We start from the raw sequence: 27,576 nt of genomic DNA, 5'->3' as shown, positions 1-27,576 counted from the left end.
ATTTAGGAAGTGACTGGGGTGAAATCTTTACTGTGAGTTTATTAAAATGCTGCTTGTTAGTAAATACAATATTCTGGGCTGTGGGGTACACATGGAGCTGCTTCCCTGTACTCCTTTAATACCTGAAATGCCGATTTGCAGGGACACAGCAGGTATTAAGTGCATTATCACTGTAGAGAACCAAGAACTCTTCATTTTGAGATCATGTTTGCTTTTTAGTGACACTGAACCTAAAGCTCCCTGTGCAGAAGTGACTTAACTGCATTGTTTGAAATTCGCACACACCAAGCAATCTTTCTAGTGTGACTAGCTTCTCCTTTGTAATCCTGGACATTCCATAAGGACACTTATAAAAATCTTATTCCCAGGGCATTTGTCAAGCAACTTAAATGGCTCAAAGAAGAACTGGTAGATATAAAATGTTATTATTAACAAAATACAAGATAGGGGCTGGAGCAATGGCTCAGCAGTTAAGAGCACTTTCTGCTCTTGAAAAGGACCTGAGTTTGAATGCCAGCACCATGTCAGGTGGCTCAAAATTGCCTGTTAACGCCAGCCCTGGGGGATTTGAGACTCTATGCAGCAACTGCATGCATGTGCGCGCGTGCAGTGGCAGGAGCATCAGGAGTTCAAAGTCAAACTTAGCTACACTGTGAGATTAGCCTATTTTTACATGAGACCCTGTCCAAAAAAAAAAAAAAACAAAAAAAAAACAAGTAAAATAAACAAAATAGGGATGAGAGAAAAATAAGAAATCTAGAAGAATTGTGTCAAATGGAAACCAACAAAAGTGATGAAAAGTTGGAAGAGATCAAATTGAAAAGGCACTATCTGTAGAAAACAAGATGAAAATAGAACAGAAATAATTGGAAAGCAAGAGACATTTAGTATAAACTGAAAATAATAGATGCTAAAAGAAAAACTTTGCACATGGCCAGAAGATAAAATACCACTTTACTTTTTTACATATGATCTTCCTATGTCATCCAGGCTATTGTTTGACTCAAGGTCCTTCTATGTCTACCTCCTGAGTGCTGAGATTACAGACATGTGCCAGCACACCTAGATGAAAAGAACATAGTTCAAATATTTACTGATATTAAAACAAGCACCAGTGAGAATAGAGATATAATATTTAGATAGCCATGTATATAATCTACTCTATAGCATACTAGGCAAATATCCTCTGTACCAAAAAAAAAAAAAAAAAAAAAAAGACAAGAAAATCATAGTGTGTTGCTGGGCATTGGTGGCGCACGCCTTTAACTCCAGCACTCGGGAGGCAGAGGCAGGTGGATCTCTGTGAGTTCAAGGCCAGTCTAGTCTACAGAGCGAGTACCAGGATGGGCTCCAAAGCTACGCAGAGAAACCCTGTCTGGTCTGAAAAAGAAAGGAAGAAAGGAAGGAAGGAAGGAAGGAAGGAAGGAAGGAAGGAAGAAAGAAAAAAGAAAGAAAGAAAGAAAGAAAGAAAGAAAGAAAGAAAGAAAAGAATATCATAGTGCGGTCCTCTATGGCTTTGGAGCAAACTTATGCCTCTGTATAGAGATTGAATGGCTAATCGTAACATAACACCAAATGACCACATTGAGTTTCCTTTTTCTGAAATGGACCAAGCCCCAAATTTACATGCATATACATAGCAAAAACTGTTCCCTTCAAATAGAGGACATAACCATTCCTTTGAAATGTTGGACATAAGCAGGAATAAAAAGAAATGCATCGCAGAAATTCTCTCAGTCCACGTCTGTTGCTTTATAAGGAATTTCAAACAACAGATGGAGTGAGGAAGGGAAAATTCAAGGCCTAGTTTTACAAGTGATTCTGTATGATATGATGGCATAAAACCACACCCTAATGAAAGGTGGTCCTGTGGGTGGGAGTTGAGAGAAATTCTGCTAAGGATTAAGTTTGCCCCATTGTCTGGAGTAAAGCATGGCCAGAGTATAGATATGTTCTGATTCACGAGTCTTTTCTAACCTTTAACCTACATGATCAGGAATTCAGAGGAGATTGGAAAACTGATGCAAAAAGTTGAGAGCCAGGTATTGGATGGATCTTTTGGAACCGGCAGCAGAGTCGATGGGCTATAAAGCTACTCCACATAGAGCATTGTATGAAGGGAAAGCTTGCAATAAGAGAATGAGGTGAACGACATTCACTTTCTCCAGGCCCCCTAGTGCTTTCTCAGTGAACTCATGTGTGAAGTGGCCATATTGTCTGAAATAGAGCCTCATTGTTGTCATTTTCAGATTAATAAACTGATCTCGTGGCAAAAGGGAAGTTGCAATCTGCTCATGCCCATGGAATTCACTAATCCAGTGTATTTCACCTCTAGGATGCAACTGCCCTAACAGAATAGTACAATGCTTATGAAGATCTGGTTGCTTCAGATAACATCTCGAAAGAGTATGATACTTACAGTTGGCTTGTTTGAGATAAGGTCTTACTCTATAATCCAGGCTGCCCTTCAACTCTTTTACTTGGAGCCTCTGGGATCATGGGAAAATACATTTCTATTCCATAAACCACCCAGCCTTTAACACTTTATCTTGGAAAATTAATGCAACTGCTAATATGTAATTTTATAGTCATCTAAATTAGTATCTCCATTTTGCAAAAATAAAGTAACACTAACCGACCAAGGGAAACCCCCACATAAATCAACCTAATTTTTTTCAAATCTTCAGTAATTCAGAGTCTTGTGCATGCTAAGCAAGTGTTCCACGACTGAGTTATAACCCAGCCTGTTCTGCTATACTTCATTTTGAGTTCCTTCTCTCAGAGGCGTGTGGCCTATTTCCCTCTTAATTACTCCAATTAATCTCTAATTCCCAATGATAAAAAGATGGCGTTTCCCATTTCAGTTATTAGCTTATTAGCTCTGTTGCTTAGTAAGTAATACATCGATACAGGAGTCTCCCCTTAGCTGGGGTTTTGCTTTCCTATTTCAATTACCGTCAGACAATATAGTTCAAAATATTACAGATTTCATAAATAACTAACTCACAAGTTTTTAGTTTGCCATCCCACTCTGAGTATTATGATGAAAATTTGCTTCACCCTGTTCTGTCCCAGCGGGGTAGAGATTTCCTCCTAAATATCCTTATAGTACACCCCAGCAGTCTTCACTTTTAGATCAACTGTTAGGTACGCAGTGCCTGAACTCTGGTCCTCTTTACTTAAAGCCTGAGACTAAGCTTCTATGCCTCCATCAGGATACCTAATTAAGGCAGAAAGACAGGGCTTTCCTGATGGCGATTCCCGGACTTCCATGCTAGGATCCTCTCTTGATCAGAGCAATGGCATACTAACTCTGGTGGTGTTGGAGAGGTGGGGCCGGAACTTCACGGATCAGTGTTAGGATCTAGCACGAGATGCGTGTCTGCAGCAGGCTGAAATAAAGAGACCTGGTGTATATGTGTGTGTGTGTGTGGGGGGGGGGGGGGCATCAGGAAGCTTGTTTGTCACGAGAAGCATCCGTTTTATAACAAGCCACTGCAGAGCCGGGTGAGGCCAAGAGAACGCCTCTGGAATTAAAACCGGATCAGACCCTGCGGTTTCGTCATGTTTGAATTATGTAAGCTAAGAGCAGGGCACCGAACCTTCCTTGGTCTCGCGGCCCCAAATGATGGGTGACAGTCCCCGCCGCGCAGGGAAGGGGATTGGGGGGTGGAGGAGCCGCGTTCCCGAAACGCACAGGCGTTTGCAGGACCTTTGCCATTGCGCCCCGCCGGGATTCCGTGCCGCGGCGGGGTCCGGGTCCTCCGGGCGGACAGGCATGAGGGAGGCTGCGGCGCGAACTCGCCACCGGCGCCGGGCCGCGCTGCCCGCGTTTGAAGTCTCCGGCGCGGCCGCTGGTTGGCCGGCGCGGGTCACGTGCGCGCGCGCGCGGGCGGGCAGGAGTTTCCCCGACAGCTGGAGGCTGCGTGGGATCCGGCGGCGGTGGCGGCGGCGGCGACGGCGGCGGCGGCGGCGGCGGCTGCAGCTCGCGGCGCGGCCCTTCCCCGCCCCCCTCGCCTCCGCGCTTCCGCCGGCCCCCTCTAACCTACGGCGGCTGACACAGCGGCCGCGGCTGCGAGGCGAGCATGGGCGACAAGAAGAGCCCGACCAGGTACGGGGCGGCCGCGGCTCCGGGTTTGGAGGAGGAGGAGGAAGGGGGAGCGCGGCGGCGCGCGCGGATGCCCACAATGGGCCGCGATGGCGGCCCGGGTCAGCGGCCGCGCTCCCGTCCCCCCCCCCGCGCGGCGCCGGGCGGGGAGGGGAAGAGAAGGGAGGGGGGCGGGGCGGGGGTCGCGGCCCGAGCGGGGCGGGCACGGCACGGCATGGGGCGGAGGTGGGGGGGGGCCGCCGGGCGCGGCCTGCCGCTGACCCCGCGCTGCGGCGTCGTGTCCGGTTGTGTCCTGCAGGCCGAAGCGGCAGCCGAAGCCCGCCTCGGATGAGGGCTACTGGGACTGCAGCGTCTGCACCTTCCGGAACAGCGCCGAGGCCTTCAAGTGCATGATGTGCGATGTGCGGAAGGGCACCTCCACCCGGTGAGTCCCGGGCACCCGGCGCTCGCGCCCGCGCCCGGAGGCGACTTCCACCCCCCACCACCCGCGGGACGCGGGACGGCGGGGCGGCCAGCCAGGCGGCGGCCGCGGTGGGGCGCGACCCAGCTCCGCTGAGGTTGGCGGAGGCTGTGGAGGCAGCGGAGCCCCGCAACGGCCGCTGCGGAGGATGCATGATTCAAAGGGGGTCGCTCGCTGACTGCTGCTGCTGCTGCTGCTGCGATGCTCGTGCGTGGCCGGTGCGGTGCCCCCTCCCCAGCCTGGCACGGGGACGTTGGCCGCATTGTTGTGTTAGTGTGCAGGAGGGGGATGGGGGGGTGGGGGAAAGGCCGCGATGTCATTCGACCCTCGGGGGTGGGGGCGGAAAAAGTATCTCGTTGTAGGATTCCGAATAGGTTAAACTTACTTTCTTAGTCATGGATGTATGTCCGGGAGGGTCAGGCCAAGGTTTTGCGTCTTGTTTTTGTTCCGTTTCTGTAATATTTTACAATTAAGTAGTTGGGAGGCCAACCTAGGGACACATTTTTACCCCGGGTTATCTGAATATCTCGAGACAAATGAGATTTCGTGATCTTTGCCTGTTTTAAGCCCTAAATTTGTTGTATAGTAGACAGAGTATTGTAATCGTCCTTAAAACAAAACACTTAAAAGAATTAAGACTAGGAAATTCAAAGTCAGTGGCATTCTTGATCTGTCCACACTTGGTCATTGTTCCTTTGCAGAAAGGTAGCTTTTGAATTCATTTCTTAAGAGTTTTGTGATTTGCAGCAATATTGATATTTATTTGATACTCTGAAGCCTTTTAAAATACATATTGCTACAGTAAGTTTCTTGTTGCTTGAAAGAGGGCCTATATAATGTTGACATACCCTAAGTAGTCAGTTCAAGTTATTTCTAAAAAGTGTTGAATGCAGTTCATAGAATTTTATTAAAAGTATAAAGACATGTTAGAATTTTATTGTCTCTACAATACTAGTTGCTTTTGACATACCTGTCTTGCAAATCTCAGTAGGCTTTTACTGTGACTTCTCATTTACATTAGATAGCATATTTTCAGCCTTTTGTGATGTTTATTAAAAAACAAGTTTTAAAATACCCTGTAAGTTAAAGGAAAGATTCTAAAAGGAGAAACTATTTGCTTCTTTTGAGCTCGCATTATAAGCATTTTGAAAAGCAGGGTGTATCTTTATGTCTATATAAGGATGGAATAGCTTAGCATATGATTGTATGTCTGCATATTTGTAAATAAGCAATATGTAGAACTTTTGACTTTTTGGAGGCAGGCATTTTGAAGTAGAGACAATTACTATAATCCTAATCTCTGCTAGTATATTGCTGCTTTTTTGTTTTGTTTTCCCCTCTCTTCTCTTGTAGCTAGCTATCAGAGAAATACTGGAATTAGAAGAGCCTATCCGTTTATTTGCAGGGACAGCAAGGAAGGGGGGAAGCTGGTGTCTTACTCCACAGCCAGTCTTGGGGTTAGAGGAACTCTGAGAAATAGAGTAGGTGGTGCCACTCAGAAGAGAAGCAGCAGGCTGAGTAGCTGGCATCTGGAAGAAGGGTATAGTATCCAGGGGAGTTGGCCCAGAACAGAGAAGTGGGCCTACTTTAAAAGAGGCTTGAGGCCCACCTGGGGGTCCTGACACTTTTTTTTTTTACCAGTATATCTGAGTTCTTGTAGTTCCAATTTTTAGTGGTGGAAGCATTACTTGAGGAGGACTCAGAGAAGCATTGTCATTTGGATTGAAACTGAAGAGGCTCTGGGCAACTCACCAGAAGTCTAAGGGACACTCTGTTCCTAAAAGTAAGTGTTCTGCTCTATGACCCTCTCAGCTTTGTTCGTATTCTGTCTGCATTGCCTCTTCTCTTTTGACTTTGGCCCTAAATTAACTATAAGGGTTCTCATTTCTCTGTTACCTGTTACCTGTCCTTTTGCTGTTTCTGAAATTGAGAGTGGAATCCATGTTTGGACAGCACAGTAGAACAGGGCTTTGTTAATAAGTAGATACTGATTACACGCAGAATATTTCCTTGTTGGAAACAATCGGAAAACATGATTGGAGGACTGCAGAACACAGATGCAAAGCCAAAGTTTCAGTGTTTGGGAGAAATTATTCCCACCAGATGACATGTTTTATTGGCAGTTAGAGTGATTTAAAGAATAAGGCTGTCAAGAACCACAGCAGGAGTGGGTAGCTGCAGGGGGTAGGGCTGAGGCTTGCTAATGACTTGTTTGTGTGACCATAGCCAGTGTTTGAATCCCTTGGGTCAGAAAGACCTCTGAACTGAATCTTAGTTGCCAAATGTGAGGCCAAGCCTAAGCCATTCTAGACATCTGAAACATCTTGTTGCAACAGAAGATGGGTTCATGGTACTTCTTTGAAGATTTTACTGGAATGGATATATACTTAAATATGTATACATAGATCTGTAAGTTTTTTTGTTTTTGTTTTTGTTTTTGTTTTTTTTTTTTTGAGTCAGGGTTTCTCTGTATATCCCTGGCTGCCTTGGAACTTGCTTTCTGTAGACTAGGCTGGCCTCAAACTCAGAGATCCACCTGCTTCGAGAGTACTGGGATTAAAGGCGTGTGCCACCTATGCCTGGCTAATATGTATTTTTTTTTTTTTTTTAAAGCAGCTGGTTCAGATGCTTTATATTGGAACAGATGACTGTTTCCTTTGGCTCCATCTTTGGTAGGTCGTGTCATTTTACAGAGTGGTTATACACATACCAAGTATGTCAGGATAAAATGTGATTGGACATAGCTTATGCCACTTTTCATCCTTGAATTTCATTTTGATGACTTTAGTTTAAATTTGTTTAGTCCTTTAAAAAAAATCTAGACATCTAACAAGATAGCTCAAGGATCTTAAATTTCTGTTTTATGATTTTATGCAAACAGTGATAGATGTCAAAAAGACAGGATTCTTTTTCGTCAGCCTTGCCTCGTACTTCAGGCTAACCTTGAACTCACAACATTCCTCTTGCCTTAGTCTTTTGAGTGCTGGGATTACAGGTATGAGCCACCCCAGACAGGGAATATTTTAAAAAGGAAACAAATAAAACCAAAACCCTCAAGCAGGCACTACTGTAACATTGTCAGAGGTGCTGCCTAGTCCTGTGCATAGCTGGCTCTTGTTTGAAAGTGAGTATCACAAAGAAAAGCATGTGGGGCTTCGGGGAACTGTTCCATGTTGCAGACAGGATAGTATTTAGTATTGCCTATGGCGGTATTAATTGCTGCATGATTGAATTGAGACAAGTATCTTCATGTAGGAATGGAAAATTACTTCTTGCTTAATTTTGATAGCAGATAGTTACAAATAAAAGTGACAAAGTTGATTGTTGTTGTCTGAATGATAGCTGGTAAGTCATCCTAGTCCTACAGCCCTTCAAACAGAACATGTAATGTCATTTTTCAGGATAGGTGTCTCTTGGTCTCATTTTGGGAAGATGTGGAAAAGATGTTACAGTAGAAAAAGTGCTAGTGTTTGTGGCAGGTAGGAAGGAGTATGGTAACTTCAGCACTCGGCAACATTTCTTTAGTGTCTGTGGTTATATAAAATCTGAGATAGTTGGGCTGGAGAGATGGCTCAGCGGTTAAGAGCACTGGCTGTTCTTCCAGAGGACCCGGGTTCAATTCCCAGCACCCACCTGGCAGCTCACAACTGTCTGTAACTCCAGTTCCAGTAGATCTAACACCTTCACACCAATACAGATAAAATAAAAATTTAAAAAAAAAATCTGAGATAATTGCTCATGGTAGTGAGGAAATTTTAGTTTCCCTTGTTAGTGTTTTGTGGATGCAAAACAGTTTGAGCTATATATAACTTTGTAAGTGAGGGGCTGGAGAGGTGTTTCATCGATTCAGAGCACTAGTTGCTCTTCTGGAGGACCTGGGTTCTAGTCCCAGAACTCACTTGGCAGCTCACAAGCATCTGTAACTCCAGTCCTAGAGGCTCTGATGGCCTCTTCTGGCCTCTGTCAGGAACAGGCACATACTTGGTATATAGACGTCAGTGCAGGCAAAACACTCATACACATAAAATAAGTGAATAAATAAAAGTAAATTCTCTTCATGAGGTAGTATTTTTATATCTTTAGTGTGAACGGAAGAGATGAAAATTATCTATTAAAATGTATGCATACTTCTAGCTAGCACAGTATTATGGTTAGGATTTGACTACTGGTAAAAAGTTATTTTAGCTTCTATAAAGTAGGAATAAATTGTAAAGTACACATTTTGAAAAGTCTAAAGCAACCAACTGTTACGAGGTGAAGATCATTACAGTGTACCTATTATCTGTCACAGTGGCTTTCTATTTGTTAGTTTGAGGTTTGGTACCAATTTTTCTAGACATTTGGTATAGAAATAAGAGAAGCAAAACAAGGGCCATCTAATGATCCAGGTTTTCTTTTGAAACACACAGTTCTTATCCTCCACTACTTGAAGAACACTTCTACTTGTTATTTAGGGTCTTTTTCTCAAGGGCTTGTCATCTCTTTATCTTGGGCTAAAGAACTCATACAAGTTCATTGTTTATAGGGAAATTGTGAAGGGGATTAAGTGTTTGGATTGTATCTCTTAATGATTTTCAGAGTGTGGAAGGAGGAACTTTCTTATTATAGAAGTGCACTTTTATAATAGTCTGTGACGTCCAAGCTGTTTTCATAATAGCACTAAGCTGCTGTTTGTCCTTTTCACTGTTGACTGTGTGATGAACAGTGCAGAGGCAGTGGTATGTAATGACATTTGTTTTAGTGTGAGTCAAAGCAGAAGAACCCTTCCTCACCACCTACTGATAACCTGCCCACTTCCACCTAAGAGTACCCCCTTATCCCTCCCTGGTGAAGCAGGATAACAGGCTAGTTTTGTTCAGTCTTTCCTCTTAGTAGTCTGACAAAATAGGAAGTACACTTATAGCCCTTCTGCTGAAGGCCCAAGTATAGTGGTGGGAGACAAAGAGAAGGAAGACACTAGTTTTTGCCTCTGGTGCAAGTCCAACTTGCTGTTTACGTTTTCATGAAGCACTGTTTTCAACTGAAAGGCTACCTGGAAGACCATAATTATTCAGATATGAGTCTTTCACAGGTATTTTCTGAATGTAAATGCAGTGAGTCTGTCACTTTCAAGAGAAAAATAGATGGTATTTTTATCAGCAATATAAATCAAGTGAAAGCTTTTTGAAAACCCATAATCAAAATGATGAGTTTTTGTGTTTCTGAATACTCAGAAATTTTTGTATATATCCTTTTTACTTTTTGCTTTTCTCCATCATATATTTTGTCTGGCAAGATTGACAATGGTATCAGTGAATGTAATTTCTAGTTTTTTTTTTTTTTGTGTGTGGTTTTTCGAAACAGGGTTTTTCTGTGTAGCTTTGGAGCCTATCCTGGAACTTGTGCTGGAGACCAGGCTGGCCTAGAACTCACAGAGATCCACCTGCCTCTGCCTCCCAAGTGCTGGCATTTAAAGGTGTGCACCACCAACGCCCAGCAATTTCTAGTATTTTCATGAATTGTCTCCACATTTGGAAGATCTGTATAACTTAGCTGTTATTTCCTGATAATCAATGCAATGCATGGTGTTAAAGAGCCATGGATAGGAGCTGGAGAGAGAAATCAGCAGTTGAGAGCACTAGCTGCTTTTCCAGAGGACCCAGGTTTAATTCCCAGCACTCACATGGCAGGGGTCCTGACGCCTATGCCAAAACACCAAAGCACATAAAATAAAGTTAAATAAAAAGAGCCATGGATAATCAAAGAACAAAATAGAAAGGTTTTTAAGGAGATATGTTGAAAACTTGGTTGATGTGGTTTCAGGTTTTCCATTGCAACTAATCTTTAAGAAACAACTATTGGGGCTGGAGAGATGGCTCAGCAGTTATGAGAACTGACTGTTCTTTTAGAGGACCCAGGTTCAATTCCCAGCACCCATAAGGCAGCTCACAAGTGTCTGTAACTTCAATTGTTGGGGATCTGACATCCATACACATTCATAGATGCAGGCAAAACACCAGTGTGGTAAAAAAAGGGGGGGGGGAGAAAAGAAAAAGAAACAACTACTTGTAAAGCAGAATGCCCATAATTACTTGAGGAAGCAGAGTTGAGGTTGGGTGTGGTAGCACATGCTTGAAGGCCTAGTGCCTTGGAAGTAGTCAGGAACATTGCACTTTTGAAATCAGCCTGGGCTGTGAAGTAAGACACTGTGTCTTTTTTTGTTTTTTAAAGAAAAAACCTTTTTTTCTTCTTTTATATACCTGTTGGAACCTAAGTATATTTCATGTTCTTGGAGCAAGATAATGTAATGCAAGAAATTAAATGCATAAATAGGTATGACAAAACACACTTTGGCTAAACAAATGTGGGAAGCTTGCCAAAAACTTCACTGTAAACAAGCTTAACTTTATTTTGGAAAATGCAGAGGTTCTTCCCCCTATCATTTAATTAAAATGTGATGTGTTTTCAAATGAACTTAGCAAATATACATTTGTATGATTCCTGGACATGGAATGCAAGGTCTCATGAGTGGTAAAGCAAGTGCTCTGTCACTGAGCTTGGGCTGTTTTTAGTTCCAATATAATATACATAGACAAGAACACATAGACAGAGGCTAACGAGTTGGCCCAGAGGTTAAGAATACTTGGCTGCTTTCCCAGAGGATCATGGTTCAATTCCCAGCACCTATGGTGCTGCTTATAAGGGATTTGATGACCTCTTCTGATCTCTGGGCATTGCCTGCTTTTGGTACATATATGTACATGCAGGCAGACACTCATATTCATAAAGTAAAAATAAATCTTTACAAAATCTACATAAGCATAGCTTTTGAGAGCATGACCAGATCCTGAGACCAAAAACTGAACTGCTAGCCCACAGTTTTACAAGCCCATGTTTCTCTGCATAGAATAGTTTTACTTGAGCAGATACTCTTTTTACTTCCTATTTAGTCTGATAACCTATGATCTGCCTTATTGCTAAAACTCTTTGACTTTGGTCTTCTTTTAAGGGTTACCTTCTTGGTCTTGGGTGTTGGTAGCTTTTGTTGTTGAATTAAAACATTCCTTCTTTGATAACCCTAACATTTTTTCTAGTAATTAATTTTTACCTAGTCATATCTGGCTTTTCTATATTCCTTACCTTGTATGTGGCATAAATGTTTTCTAGTACCTAAGCTAGAAACCATCATTGTCTCAACTTTGACTCTTAACTTACTGGTATTCTTCAGGTACAATCTTCCCTAAGTTGTCTCAGATCCTTTTTCTGGTTTCTGTCATTACAGTTCAGAATCCTGTGACCGACCGACCTACCTACCTTTCTTTCTTTCTTTCTTCCTTCCTTCCTTCCTTCCTTCCTTCCTTTCTTTCTTTCTTTCTTTCTTTCTTTCTTTCTTTCTTTCTTTCTTTCTTTCTGTCTCTCTCTCTCCCCCCTCCCTCCCCCCCCCTCTCTTTCTTGTTTTTCAAGACAGGGTTTCTCTGTGTAGCTTTGGAGCCTAACCTGGCACTCACTCTGTAGACCAGGCTAGCCTCGAACTCACAGAGATCCACCTGCCTCTGGCTCTCTGTCTCTGCCTCCCAAGTGCTGGGATTAAAGGCGTGTGACACCAATACCCAGTGCTGTGCCATTTCTTTCATGAGATAATTCGATATTAGACTAATTGATCTTTCCTCAATATGCTGCATAGATCTTTTACAAAACCTACACGATACTGGTCCTTGTGTGCTAAAAAAATAACGGCTGCTGAATAAATGGTGAGTACCAAAGCATGGTGCTCAGGTGTCTGCTATTCTTGTGCAATCATGTTTCTGTTTGCCTCAGATAGAGAGGCAGGGACTGACCAAAGAAATAGTTCTACAGTAAGTTTAATTGGGGTTACTTACAAGAGGATCTTGCACCACCCAAGAGGAGTCTCCCCTTCCTCCAGATGTTTGTATATTTTCACAGAGAAGTAGGGGGGCTTGTGACTGTCTATACTGTCTCTCCTTCCAGTTAGGAGATATCTTGTGTAGCCTCATTGATTTCAAGATGGCAGTAGCTAGAAAACAGAGTTCCTCAGCATTCTGCTTGTCCTCTGGCTCTTTCTCATTCCTTGTGGCCCCCTTTCTACATGATTCCTGAGCTTTGGTGTAAGGTTATTTTCTCTTATTTAGGTTGGGGCTATGAGTCCGCAGTAATCATTGACCCTACAAAAAGTTTTTCTGACCAAGGCCAACAGCAGTAATAATCCATTGAAGTAAACATAAAAGGCAGTTTGATGGGGGCCTGTCAGATCCAGTTAGCAAAGACCACAGCAGTAGCTTCTCCAGTAGGCATTATGACCTCTTCAGCCATGGGTTCTTATCTTGACTAATAGTTCCAAACATAAGTTCCTTCCAGTGGAGCAGGCCTTGGAAGGTAGTTGAGTGTACTCCTCTCAGTCATGACACTGTTGCATCAGTGGGCACAACTAAACTTGGCATACTGTTGGCGTTAACATGAAGGGTACATTGTTGAGTAAGAGCATTGGCAACAATTCTTCAGCAGCCTTTGTAGAGCCTTTCTGTACTACAAATCATAGCTAATAAGGAGTATGCTCTGAACTCAGCCTATCCTCATTTCTCTATGTCCTGCAACCAGAGTGCACGATGTCTTCAGTAATAGAGTTCAGCATACGACCTATAGCACTGCCAGTAGCCTTTTTGATTCGTGTAGCCTCAGTTGAAGAGACAGTCCATTCTTGGCACTGGAATTTTCATTCAGTAACCTTATGGCTTCCAGAAGTGTTTTTTTCCCCCATCTACACAGGGTACCTTCATGCAAATTCTTAACCATTATCTTAACGTTTATAGGCACAGGCAGTTGTAGGATTTTCTTCAGTCACCTTGGTGGCTGTTACTGGCCCCTGGCCCATTCATAAAACTCAAGAATTTTGCAGTGTCCCTGGCCCATGTGCCTTATGTGAACTGATTTTCTCATTTGTGCTCTTTTAGTTGCTCTTCCGTGTTTTCAAGGTTCTTTTCTAAGTCTATGACATTCAGGGTTAGCTTTATGTAATTGAAGTGAGTGAGGCAAGTGTCTGTGGGTCTTCAGCAGCTAAAAGAATACTCAGAATAGGCAGACAGCAGGGCAGCAGCTAAAAGAATACTCAGAATAGGCAGACAGCAGGGCCCAGGGTAGCATGAAAGATCCTAACCCTTCCAACAGTTGTTTTCTCAAAAGAGCAGCTGCATAGGTAACATTGCTTCTTTTTCTCTAACTAACAGTCATGGATGAGCTGCCTGTGTCTTGTTTATCTCCAATGCCTCATCCCTGTGCTGGTTTGCTTTTCTGTTGCTGATATAAAACATTGACTAAAAGCAGCCTGGAAGGAAAGGGATTATTATATTTTACATAGTATAGTCTATCATTGAGGGAACCTGGAGTTAGAACTTGGAAGAACGATGCCTGCTTGCTGGCTCCCTGTGACTTGCTCTGCTATTTACCTTTTATAACCTAGGACCTCTGCCCGGGGATGACACTGCTCACAGTGGGCTGGGCCCTCTAATATCAATTAGCAATTAATCAAATGCCCCTCAGACATGCCAACAGGCCGGTTTGATGTGGGCAGTTCCTTAATTGAGGGTCCCTCTTCCCAGGTATATCAGGTTGGCTACTGAAGCTAACTGACACTTCCCGTCCCCCACCACTCAGGGATGAGGTAGTCTAGTTCTAGTGCCTCAGGAAGCTTGCAATACAGATTCTTAGCATGCAGTGCTCCTAGCTGCTGCTTTCTCATTGGCTCCACCAGTTAGTACTTCCTAGGGATGGGGTAGGTACAAAGGATATTGTGGAAGTAATTGCCCACCCCCAGGACAAGTTTACTCTTTCTGTCATACTTCTTTATCCTTTATACCATCATTAAAGCTTTCCAGAGGCTCAGAAGTACCCAATTTGGAGATCAGCATTTCCTATAGAAACTAACTTATCACATATGGGTTTGAGTGGCCATTATGACAGGACTTCTTGATTGCTTTACCACTTTTAATTTTTTTAAATTAAAAATTGTATTTTCTGTATATGGGTTTTTGTCTGCATGCATCATATGTGTGCTGTACTTCAGAGGCCTGAAGAGAGTGTCAGATTCTCTGGGACTAGAGATAATGAAAGTTGACATATGGGTGCTGGAAATTGAACCTGGGTCCCCTGGAAGAGTAACCACTGCTCTAAACTGCTGAGCTATCATTCCAGCCCTTTCTTTAGCACCTTTTGAACCTGATTTTTATGCTGGTGTAGCTGACTTAGATGCTCTCAGTGTCCATGTACCTGGTAGAGATCATTTCACTAAGGAGCTCAGCAGACACTGAGGCCTGGATCTCAGCACTGGTGTGGGGCTGTTGTAGTGAATGAGCCCAGTCCTAGGAAGAGCTCTGTCGGAGTTACAACTTCTCTGATTTCACAGATGGCAATAGCCATTTCAGGTGTGGAGGACAGAGTTCCGAAACATCAAGGCCATATTAATCTATTCTAAATTATTTTCCTAGCCTTACTTCCAGCTGTGTTTCTGTCTCAGAGTTACTATTGCTTTGACCAAACACCATGACCAAAGCAATATGGGGAGGAAAGGGTTTATTTGGCTTACTCTTCCATATCATGTGAAGGAAATCTAGACAGGAACTCAAACTGGGCAGGGATCTGGAGGCAGGAGCTGATGCAGAGACTGTGGAGGAGTGCTGCTTACTGGCTTGCTCTCCATGGCTTGTTAACCTGCTTTCTGCTTCTTAGAACCCAGGACAACCAGCCCAGGGGTAGTCCCACTCAAAATGGGCTAGGGCCTCCTATATCAATCACTAATTAGGAAAATATCCTATAGGCTTGTCTACTGCCCAATCTTATGGGAACATTTCTCAACTGAGGCGCCCTCCTCTCCAGTGACTCTAGCTTGTGTCAAGTTGGTGTAAGACTAGGCAGCACAGATATCCTCATCAATCCTTTGAGGTGTCACTGAAGTATGCTAACTGGCACTGTTGAAGAATACCCTACCCTCTCCCCACTCCCATTCCCATACTGAGATCTGTGAGTATGTGGTTGTGTTGTGTAATTATTCCTCATGAATCACGGAATGCAGTAAAATTGTTAAGATGTTTATCTGTTCTGTAGGGCAGAGATTGCTTTATTCATTTCAGTCCTTCCAAGCTAGGAAAGTAGCTGGAGCACTGGAGATATTTAAACATTTCCAATTAACATTCTTTTACTTTTTCTTGTTTCTTGATGCCTAGTGAGTTTTCATAAAATTTTTAAGATCTTGTTTGAAAAGGTCTTATCAGATTATTTTGTCTATAAGTTTTTATTGTCTTGCCATTTTCTTTCTTTCTTTCTTTTTATTTTTTGGTGTTTTTCGAGACAGGGTTTCTCTGTCTAACAACCCTGGCTGTCCTGGACCTCACTCTGTAGACCAGGCTGGTTTCCAACTCAGCCTGCCTCTGCCTCCCAAGTGCGGGATTAATGGCATGCACCACCACAACCTTGTGTGTTCAAAGATTTTAAACCAAAAGTTTCATCTAAATCTTTGAATGAAACCTTGGGTTTAAAACTTAGGGATCAGGAAGACCAAGTCGAGGGAAGAATAGAGAAGGAGAGCAAGAAAAGAGATACCTTAATAGAGGGAGCCATGATAGGTTTAAAGAGAAATCTGGCACTAGGGAAATCTCCAGGGATCCACAACGATGACGTCAACTAAGAATCTAAGCAATAGTGGAGAAGCTACCGTAAATGCCCTCCCTTCCCCTATAATGAGATTGATGACTACCTTAAATTCCATCCTAGAGCCTTCACCCAGTAGCTGATGGTAGCAGAAGCAGAGATCCACAGCTAAACACTGAGCGGAAGTCCTGGAATTCAGTTGTAGAGAGGGAGGAATGATGAGCAAAGGGGTCAAGACCATGCTGGGGAAACCCACAGAAACAGCTGACCTGAGCAAATGGGAACTCACGGACCCCAGTCTGACAGCTAGTGTTACCAACCAACATAGTACCGAACCAGGCCTCCTGAACATGGGTGTCAGTTGGGGGGCTTGGGCAGTCTATGGGGCCTCTGGCAGTGGAACCAGTATTTATTCTTAGTGCATGAATGGACTTTGTGAGCCCATTCCTTATGGGAGGGATACTCTCTTAGCCTTGATACATGGGGGAGGGTCTAGGTCCTGTCCCAAATGATGTGACAGACTTTGATGATCCCCATGGGAGGCCTCATCCTCCCTGGGGAGTGGGTGGGGGATGAGATGGGAGGTTAGTGGGGTGTGTGGGAGGCTGGGAAGGAGAGGGAACTGAGATTGGTATGTAAAATAAGATTGTCTTTAAATAAAAAAGGAAAAAAGTATGAATAAAAAGATTAGTTAAAAATCATATTTCCCTTAAATTCCATTCAAAGCTTGTAATGAAATATTATGTCATTGTGAGTTTTAAATAAAGTATTCACTTACCAAATATTTGTTGAACATCTAGTATTTTATTTGGTTTTTATGATTTCTATTCTTCCTATTGTTACATAGCTGTTCTGTGATTGACAGTCATCTGCTTTAAAGGAGTCTGTAGACATTTGATAGTACTGTTTATTTTAGAAAATTGTAGAACTAGAATCTTAGGGTTGGAAGGAATCTTTGAAGAGCCTGGAGTACATGCTCATTTCCTGGGACAGCCATTTGTGATTGCTTGGTACCCTAGGAGGGTTCAGGCAGTCTTCAGAGTGAAGACTCAGAGAGTAAATGAGTTCAGGCCACTCTTGTGTACAGACCTTTTGGGTATTTCAACTACATGTGAAAGATTTTTGCAGTCTTGTCCTAACTAATTGGCAATGTTTGAGATCTGGTAAAATGAGGTCTTTACTGTTTTTTGATTTATTTGTGTTGTGTTTGGACTTGAGGCTCTAGTCTAATATGTTGGTGGTAGAGGTAATGGTTGGGAGACAGGCCAGGCCAATAGTTAGTTAATTTGAGATTAAAGTATCTGGAGGTCTAGAGTCTTTTCCATATAGCCAAGGTAAAATGTAAACTCTCTAACAAGCATCTTAAGGGGTTTGTTCTTCTTATAATTTTGCTCATACCTAGATATAGCTGTATTTCTTGGTAACTTCTAACATAAAACATACTTTCTATAAATAGGAACCAAAGAGCAGGGCATGAAGGTATGTGTCTGTAATACTAGCTCATGGGAAGCTGAGGGAAGACTGCTTGGACTAATCACAGCCACTTAATTTAGATAAAGCATGTCCACTTTTTGGGCCATGTCAGTGCCTGACAGACACATAATGCTTTTGGTTTCTCAAGACAGGGTTTCTCTGTGTATCCTGGCTGTCCTGGAACTTTCTCTGTAGACCACACTGGCCTCAGGCTCAGACATTGCCTGTTTATGCTGGGATTAAAGACATATGCCTCTATTCGTGGCTCACTTAGGAAATTCTTGTCTCTTAGCAGAGGTTTTTTGAATCAGCAGGGGAGTGTTACTTCTGGTTAGGTGGAAAATGTTTCAGTCTGTTCAAAGGTCACCGAGGCTTGTGGTAGCATGCATACTTGTTTTTAATTTTCATGTGTCTTCAATATCATAATGAAAAGCAAAAATTGAGAGAACTTGAATTTTAAGAGTTCCCTGCAGTTAGCAGCATGGTGTTTTAAGTTGTAGATTCTGGAGTTCTACTCTTGCATTTGAATGCTGTTGTTTTTGTTTTTTCCCATTGTAAGCTTTTAAAATTTGCTTTTAAATTTGTTTTACTGTTTTCTGACTTTTTAGTATCAGTTTTTCCTCATTTTTCAAATGAAGATTATAAAATAACTTTCCTCATTTTTAAATGAAAGTAATGACTCTGAAGTTCTTATCACAGTGCCTATTCTAAAAAAAGTGTTAGATAAAGCAATCAAATACAAAAGTGCTGACACATTAGTAGTCCTAATTATAAAACATTCGTATTCCAGTGTGCTAACCTACAACATCAGAATATGAGTTGAGTAGCTCCTAATAAAATTGCTTCAGTGATGTTTGCTTTAATCAACTTACCTCCTCCTTTACTTTTATCTCCTCTTGCCTTTCCTCCTACTTGTGTGTGTATTGGGAAGGGATGAGCATAAGACTACATGAGTATACACATAAATGAACTTTCTAGTATAGTGATGTGGGTGACCAGGACAGTAAATTTAGCTCTTTATTCTCTATGCAGTACTCCAGTAGTGTATGTGATAAGCAGTGTTTGTTGAGGTATTAAGCAGCTAACGTGAAAACAGTCTTTGCTAAAAGTGGTGGTTGTGTTCTGGAGGGATGTTGGTTTTGTTTCACTCTACTTTCCTAGATGGTTTTCTTCTTAAAGGAATCATTGATCCAAGAGTCACATTTTGATCTGAATCTCCACTTTGCCATTGATCTCCTAAGACATTTGGTGATGAGTAAAAGTGGTAAGCAGTGTAGTGAATTTAGTATGTGTTGGTCACTAGTGATTGTAGAATGTTAATTGAAATTCTTACTACCTGTCTTGCATCTTACATAGGAACTGAAAATGGTTAACTGAACTGTTGAGACCTTTGTTGTTTATCTGATTGTGGTATTGTCTTAAACTGGTTTCCACTTATTTTCTAAGGAACATTTATTTCATTTCATTTTGAGTTACATAGGGTATATTTTATTTCCCCCCTTTTACTGGATAAATGAACATAATTTTCTGTGATTTTATTTTTAAGCACTTGAAAATGCTTTCTTTCACCATCAATACAGTATGTGATTGGAACCATAGCCAGTAGTGATTTGTTCTTACTTCATCACACTTGTTTGTTGACTGATAACTATACAGGACCATTTAGGAGAAGTAATTGCAGCAATCTAGGCAAGACTTAGTATGGTATGAACAAGGCACTGCTAGTGTGGAAGGAAGCGAATGGATTTTAAATATATTTAGGGGAAAATTTATAGGACTTGATTGTTACTTGGGTATGATTATAGGGGTAGAAAATTGGGTTATGTGGAAGGAGGAATTTCAAATGCAATCTGGCTTATTTATGCTATTAGAGAAGTGTCATTAGCTGGACAGTGGTGGCGTGCACCTTTAATTCCAGCACTTGGGAGGCAGAGGTGGGTGGATCTCTGAGTTCAAGGCTAGCCTGGTCTACGGAGCAAGTTCCAGGACAGGCTCCAAAGCAATACAGAGAAACCCTGTCTCAAACCCCACCCCCCAAAAAAAATAAGTGTCATGAAGGTAATAGTTTACTTTTAGCTTCATTAAACCTTGGGTACCTAGAGGAAGTCTGAAAAGGTAGATCCAGTGCAGTTAGATATGTGGAGAAAAGCTTAGGAAAGAAAAGTTATCGATACATATTTATTAATATTGGCATCACGACTAAGTAGAAGCCAAGGAAGTGGATGAGGAAGATATGAGAGAGAGTAGACTGCATAAATGAGAAAAGAGGCTTAGGAAGACCTTGGAAAAATGTCCCTAGCCCTTTCCCTCCAGTGGTAGAAGATGAGCACGAAAGAATTAGAGGAGAGAAAAATAACAAGGAAGAAGCCCTGAAGAATTTAGTGTTGCAGAAGCAGCATAAAGTGCTTTCCCCATGAAGTTGCATGTAATATACACATATATAACATAGATTTACCGAATCCAGTGTAACACCTGATTCTAGATTCTTGCAGCTTCACTGTTCTTCATTCCTTGTAAATAAACTAAAAAACTGTTTCATCTGTAAAATTAAATAGGACTAAAGTAATAAATCATAAATCATTTCCCCACAGAAATATAAGTTGAAGTTGAGGACGCTCCTCTGTCTGTCGTCTCCTTTTAGGAGACCCACAGCCCTCTGTTGATAGCTCACCAAATCACAGTTTACAAGTGTGCTCATCTGTAGAGTTCCAACTGTCTTTCAAGGACACTGGGTTTGATTCAGTGTCTGTGAGTGCTGAGTAACAGTTATTTAGAGCATAAGCAGTACAGAAAATAGCTGAGGTTGTAGGTCTGAAGATGAGTGAGTTGCTGGTGACATCTGAAAATGCTTAAGTTTTGAAATGCAGTTGTGAGGCTGATGCCAGACAGGGTAGCAGAGTTGGAATGGGGTGTAAGGTACACACCTACCCTTATGGTAAAATAATCACAGCTACAGTGTGTGATAACAAGGGACAATATTGGAAATAGAAAGACAAAGGGGAGGAAGCTTCTCTTGTGAAGGTTCGGAGTATGGAACCCAGTCTTGAATAAAATGGGCAAATATTCTGGAAATGAATTAAATTCTCAGTCGTATGTGCATCTTTACTGCATTAGTGTGTTTATTTGTCTTTGTGTGTTGGGGGGATTAGAGAACAACTTTTGGGAGTTGGTTTTCTTCTCTTATGTGTTTTTTGGGATGCAGTTCAAGTTCTCAGGGTTAACAGCAAACATGTATGTTGAGCTGTCCATCTCTGCAGTCTTCATAGGTCCTTTTAAAGTGCGGGTGGGATTACCATCAACTTGAGTGACTAGAACTGAGCCTGGTAAAATGTAAAAGAGGAAGTATTACTTAAACCCCCTCATTGGTAATAAAGAAGAAATAACTTCCCTTTCAAAAGAGGGAAAAGGAGGTGCTCAGAGCTACTCTTCAGTTGCCATAGTAACTAGTACTATTAACTTAAGACTATGTTGAACTCATGTTAGAAAAATTTGCCACTGTTTTATAAAGTCAGTTTTACACAGAAAATATGCAGTTGTTTTTTAGAGGTTGCTATTAAGTGATTGGGAGTGGGTAGCTGGAGAGATTGCTCAGTGGTTAAGAGCACTTGTTGTTTTTAGAGAGGACCAGGGTGTGATTCCCAGCACACATGTGGCACCTTACACCTATCTATAACTCCAGTTTCAGGGACCTCTTGACTGCTACCGGCACTTGGTACACACTTAGTGCACTTACATACATGCAGGCCACGAACCAATGCACATAAAATAAGAATAAATCATTAAAAAAAAGAAGTGATTTGATAGCTGGGTGGTGGTGGAGAACAACAGCACTCAGGAGGCAGAGGCAGGTGGATCTCTATGAGTTCGAGACCAGCCTGGTCTACAAGAGCTAGTTCCAGGACAGCCTCCAAAGCCACAGAGAAATCCTTGTCTTGAAAAACAAACAAAAACAAAAAATTGATTTGAAAAATGTTGCAATAGTAAGTTCTGTCAGAATAATTTTAATATTATGACTTGTTTTTCTCCTCTTTCTTGTCACAAAGCTCTAATTAAGTTGTTGGCTAGAGTTGCGGTCATTTCAGGGCCCACCACAGTTTACAGTTAAAACTTTTTATTGTTGGCAGGATTGTCTATTGAAAGGGAAGCTCATTAGGGAGACCCAGAGTATATGTAAGGAAAGGGAGTTGTCAGGGTAGAGCAGGAGTTCTGGGGACTGGGGCTTAGCTGCACTTTTGACAACAACTTTCACATGTGTTAGCTATGAAATGTCACTCAAGAAAATGGACATAGACTGACCTTGTATTTTCACGTCAGAATTTGTTGGCAACTGCTGTTATGAGATCCTGTTGTATAAATTAGGCATTGGGATATTGAAACAGCTTGCAGAGAGAGAGAGACAGACAGTGCTGGAGATGGAATACAAGGCTCACACATACAAGTGCTCCAGCACTGCTACCTTTACTCTACCCAGCCTCTTATTCTGATTGCTGGACATTGAACCTAGGAGTTTGTGCATGTTAGGCAAGTACTCTACAACTGAACTACATATGCGCCCCCCCCCCATTTTCTTTTCCAGATAGTGTTTTACTGTGTAGCCCAGAATGACTTTAAACTCATTGTATAATCCAGGGTGGCTCAAACTAATGGTGAGCTTTCTGCCTCAGCTTCAAGAGTGCTGGGATTACAATGCAAACCACCATGCTTGGATTTATGTTACTTGAGACAGTCTATTTGTTTAGCCCAGATGACCTCAAACTTAGGCTCCTCCTATCTCTACCCCTTGATTATTGGGATTACAAGTGTGCTTTGCCATGTCCAGCTAGCCACATTCTTTTTGTGTGTGTGTTTTGTTTTGTTTTGTTTTGTTTTGAGGCAGAGTCTCTCTACATAGCTGGGGCTGTCCTGGGACTCACTATGTAGACCAGGCTGACTTTGAACTCACACAGATTGGCCTGCATCTGCTTCTGAGTGCTGGGATCAAAGAAAGGCCTGTACCACTAGGCCCAACGTTAGCTACCACATTCTAATCTAGACATTTTTTTTTTTTTTTAAATTCAGGCTGATTCTATAAGGTAACTTTTACTGGTGAAACGTTTGTTTCTGTTTTGAATATTAAGGAGTAACTTTTGGTTGATACACATAATAATCATGAGAATTCCAACAAATTAATTTTGAGTAGTGCATCCTGATCTCTAGAATTAAAAATACAATCTATTTGAAGGACTAGAGCTCAGTGGTAAAATACTTGCCTAATGTGTGAGGTCCTGGGTTCAAGTCCCATTGCCACACACACAGAAATAATCCATTTTAGTCAAGTTTGTGGAATAACAACAATAAAATATGCTTTCACTGCCAATATGCAAGTCACCCTTTTTGTTATATTAAAATATTTTGAATGTTCCTTAATTCTCTTATTTTAAAATGTATTCAATTATATTTTTAGTTCATAAGACTTAAGTCTAAATGGAGATAATATGTCCTTTAAATAAAAATTGGGTATTATTTGATTTGGAATGATTTATTCTAGATTATTCTATTAAGAAGAAATATGTAAATAATTGCTCCTATAATCCAAATGAATACATTTGCAAAGTCTTTGTGTTTTATACCACACAAAGTAACTTAGTTAAGGGAAAGCCCAGGTATCTAAAAGTGTGGGTGACCTTTAAAAATACAAACCAGAGCTGGATGTGATGACACTTGCCCATCCCTGTACTCTGGAGGCAAAAGCAAGTGGATCTAGGAGTTCCAGGCCAGCCTGGTTTACAGAGTGCCAGGCCAGCCATCTCAAAACAAACAAACAAACCAACAAAACCCTAGTCTTTATATTATAAATGAAAATGGAGCTCTGTTGTCTGTGCCAGTAACAAAATATATGAAGGTGGGTACTTGAAAAAGAAAAGTTTGCTGAGCTCACAGTTTGGTAGACTGTCCGTGTCCAGCTTCTGGGGAGGGAAGAGTTTCTGTGATGGACCAAGTGCAGACAGATCACATGGCAAGGCAGGGGAAAAACACAGCAGGCTCCGGCTTCCTGCTTTGATAACAGCCTGCCCTGTGAGCATCCTTTCTGAGGGGTTTGCCTCCAGCAACCTTACTCTCTTTCCCTATCCCATGATTATTAAAGGTTCTACAGTACTCACTATGACCACACTGAAGATAGACACTTGGGGAGACACTGAGGCTATACCCAAACTGGCAATGTAGTATATCTAATGGCTGAGGTACCCAATTTGAATGGATTAGTCATTTTAAAAAGAAATCATTATGATTATTGTACTCTAGACTTAGATTTGTAGAAAATGATACAATTTACCCAGAGAAATGTACCTGTTAAAATTAAATGTGAATCTAGCAAAAATCCTAGCAAAGTACTATCAGATTTTGATATTTGTGCCCTGTACTAAATATTTCATAACCATATTGAAATGTAAGATCTTCATATTCCAAATTTGCTTCTGTGGAGAAATGATTTGTGATTTTATTTTAGTCCTATTTAATTTTACAGATGAAATAGTTTTTTAGTTTATTTCTATGGAATGAAGAACAGTGAAACCACAAGAATCTAGAAGGTAGGCTGTTACAGGTGGCTCGTTGTTAGAACACTTGCCTAACATTCAAGCCCTGGGTAAGTCTTCAACATGGCATAAACTAGGAGTCTTGGCACATACCTATAATTCCAAAATTTTGGAGGTGAAGACAGGCATATCAGAAGTTCAAGCCTAACTTGGGCTATTTCAAAAAGGAATTTAGAAGAATTTGGAAGGCAGGGAATGAATATTCAATAGTACAATATTAAAAGTGCTGAGTGCATCTGTATGTAGTTCTGCTTGCTAGTGTTCAGGCATCTGCACTGGCCTGTCCTTGGGGTTCTGACAGGATGTGCCCTCAGCTGCAGCCACTAAGAGCACCTCCTGTTCACATTCACTATGTTCCCTTTTGAAGAGCGCTGCCCACCTCTCATCCCTCTTTCTTTCTCTCCATCTCTGTTCCCCCTCTCTCTCCCTGACTCTCCATCTCTCTCTGCCTTTCCTCTTTCCTGCTGCTTCTGTCCCTGGAAACTGTTCTCCCCCCTCTACTCTCCCCTTTTTACTATTCTTTTCCCCTAATAAACACTTCCACTTGAACCCTGTCACATGGCATCTTTCTCTCGCCAGCTGTTTTTTAAAACTACAACACTAGTAGTGTAGGGCTTGAGTTCATCACTGCTGTAGCAAGTACAGAATACGTGTGTGGAGTTAAAGGCAACAGGACACCCTTCCATACATTTGAGGATGAGATGAAATTCTGCCTGGGGTCTCTTTTCTTTGTGTTTGCAGACACAAGGCCTTTGTGTTTAAGGCCTTAGGTGTCACTTTTTCTCCATCTATCCCTTCCGTTCTCCCTCGCTGGAACTGAGGACTAACTCAGGGCAAACACTCTAGCACTGAGCTAAATCCCCAACACTAGTCTTTTTTCTTTTGAGGCAGGGACTCTCGCTGGCTTGGTACTTTCCAAGTAAACATGGATAGGTAGCCATCAGACCCCAAGAACCCACCTGTCTCTGCTTCCTTGCCACTAGGACTCCAAGTAACACCAAAACAAGCTTTTTAAAAGGTTGAAAGGATCTCACTATATCCCAGCTGTTTTGGAACTAGGTGTGTAAACCAGGCTGGTCTCAAAATCAGAGATCCACCTGACACTGCTTCCAACTGCTGGGATTGAAGGTGTGCACTAGTGTATAGCAACAATGAGCTTTTTACGTGGCTTATGCAGATTGAACTCAGATCCTTATATTTGTAAGGCAAGCATGTTAACTACTTAGCCATCTCCCCAGGTCTTTCTTCTTCCTTTTGATTAGAATGTTTCTTCAAATGACAGATATGTTGGTACAAGTATTTAAGAACCAAAAAACAAAACAACAACAAAAACAAAAAACCCAAAAGACAAAAGGAAAAGAAAAAATTGTTATTTTTCAATGATTAGAGTACTTTTATGCTTGCTAATAAATACCAAAATAATTTTAATCTGAAGTATAATGATTGCTATCCAACCATGACAGCTGTGTAAATTTTAAAGCAACCATGGTGGGGGCTGGAGAGATGACTCAGCAGTTAAGAGCTCCGACTGCTCTTCCAGAGGACCCAGGTTCAATTTTCAGTACCCACATGGCAGCTAACAACTGTCGATAACTCCAAGATCTGATACCCTCACACAGACATACTTGCAAAATACCAATGCACAGCACATAAAATTAAAAAAATAAATTATTAAAAAAAAGCAACCATGGTGGCCTGATAACCCTAAGAAATGACAGACTTTGATCAGCTGTTTATTGTTAGTATTACTAAATGATGGTGGTGGTTCAGTGAAATACAAGTTTCATAGCTGATTTTGTGTGTGTGTGTGTGTGTGTGTGTGTGTGTGTGTGTGTGTGTGTGGTTAAAATACAGCGGCCATTATAGTGGACATTTAAAAATGAAATCATTCAAATATCTGTATTTTCCTTGTATTTCTGATTTTGCCAAATAGCCAAATATCTTATTATCCATTTTTACTTCGGTGAGTACATGTTTAGTTCTGTGGTGCATTTACCTCTGTTTCTCCTGTAGCTCTACATGAGTTAGTAATCTCAAATAAAATTGAATAATCTTCTTATTCTGATAGAGAAGAAAAAACTGGATCACTTACCAGTAACTGGAGTTCTCCTATTGGGTAATCTCCACAGATCCACATTCTTTGAAGCTATTGCGAATGCCTCGAGGACCAAGGGACCGTTGCAATCCCATTTCAGGAAGGTAAGTGAGTGCCTGCAGCATGTCTCTAGCCTCCTAAGCCCACCCCAGCTTTCTTATGTATGCATCTGTGCTGCATGCCCTCAGTTCCCGTGGATGCGCTTCACGAGGATCCTCGAGATGGACAGAAGGAAGGGGTGGATCTGTGAGGGAAAAGACCCAATAGGATAGCTCAAGTTACTGGTAAGTAATCTGGTTTTCACAAACTTGAGATTTTTTTCTCTCAAATTTCTTCTCTTTAAGATATTAATTAGAAAGGAAGTTATTTTGAATAAGTTTTTCGTATGTCATGAGATGAAAGCTATTATAGATAACATAACAAACTATTAATAGATATATGCATAAGTATGACAATGGTTCTGAAGTGTTATTTACATAACTTTTTAAAAGTATATGTTTTAAATAAGTAGTATAATCTGAAGTAATGCAGGAAAGCTACATAAGAATTCTTTTATGAATTCATGTACATTATTACTTTTAGTGACATACTTGAACTGTAAAGTTTGACACATACAAAATTTGGTCAGAATGTTTTGGCACAACATTTCTAAACAGTAAGAATATGTTTTGTTTGTTTGTTTAAGACAGATGCTCACTATAGATAGATAGATAGACAGACAGACAGACAGACATACTGACTAGACTGACTTTGAACTCATAGAGATATACTTCTCTGTGTCTCTCAGTGCTGAGATTAAAAGTTTGTGCCACCATGACTGGCATTTTAATCAACTAGCACTTATCTTAGCTTTGTATACACCAAGCATACTCTGAACCACTGAGTTATATCTCCAGTCTAACTAGCACTTTTGAGAAGGAAGTTTTTAATTTCTTTGTTTTCTGTTTTTCTTTCGAGACAGGGTTTCTCTGTGGCTTTGGAGGCTGTCCTGGAGCTAGCTCTTGTAGACCAGGCTGGTCTTGAACTCACAGAGATCCACCTGCCTCTGCCTCCCAAGTGCTGGGATTAAAGGCGTGTACCACCACTGCTCGGTTGGTGTTTAATTTCTTTGTTGTCGAAATTGACTCTTAGATAGAACAGGCTGGCTTCAAACTCTCTAGGTAGCTGAAGCTAGCCTTGAACTCCTAATCCTTCTGCTTCCACCTGTGGAGCATGAGGATTACAGAGG

General features: G+C 41.6%; 1 protein-coding gene across 7 annotated transcripts in view; it reads left to right on the top strand.

Moving 5' to 3' along the window:
• Window positions 1-3,554: 3,554 nt before the first annotated feature.
• LOC100760251 (YY1-associated factor 2) overlaps window positions 3,555-27,576 on the top strand; it is a 64,745-nt gene continuing 40,723 nt past the window's right edge. The window contains exons 1-3 of one of the 7 annotated variants that reach the window (XM_027396344.2): window positions 3,555-3,577; window positions 4,407-4,532; window positions 26,383-26,452. In XM_027396344.2, coding sequence (XP_027252145.1) covers window positions 4,508-4,532; window positions 26,383-26,452 — 95 coding nt within the window. In that variant the 5' untranslated portion in view covers window positions 3,555-3,577; window positions 4,407-4,507. Of the gene's footprint in view, window positions 3,578-3,950; window positions 4,112-4,406; window positions 4,533-7,181; window positions 7,241-26,382; window positions 26,453-27,576 lie in introns of those variants that run through there. The other 6 variants (XM_027396346.2, XM_027396343.2, XM_027396341.2 and 3 more) reach the window with 6 other exon arrangements.

The sequence above is a fragment of the Cricetulus griseus genome, chromosome 2 (assembly GCF_003668045.3).
Source record: "Cricetulus griseus strain 17A/GY chromosome 2, alternate assembly CriGri-PICRH-1.0, whole genome shotgun sequence".
In the NCBI taxonomy this organism is placed as follows: domain Eukaryota; kingdom Metazoa; phylum Chordata; class Mammalia; order Rodentia; family Cricetidae; genus Cricetulus; species Cricetulus griseus.
The sequence above is the reverse complement of the archived record's forward strand: the minus strand, read 5'-3'. Positions and strand labels throughout refer to the sequence as shown.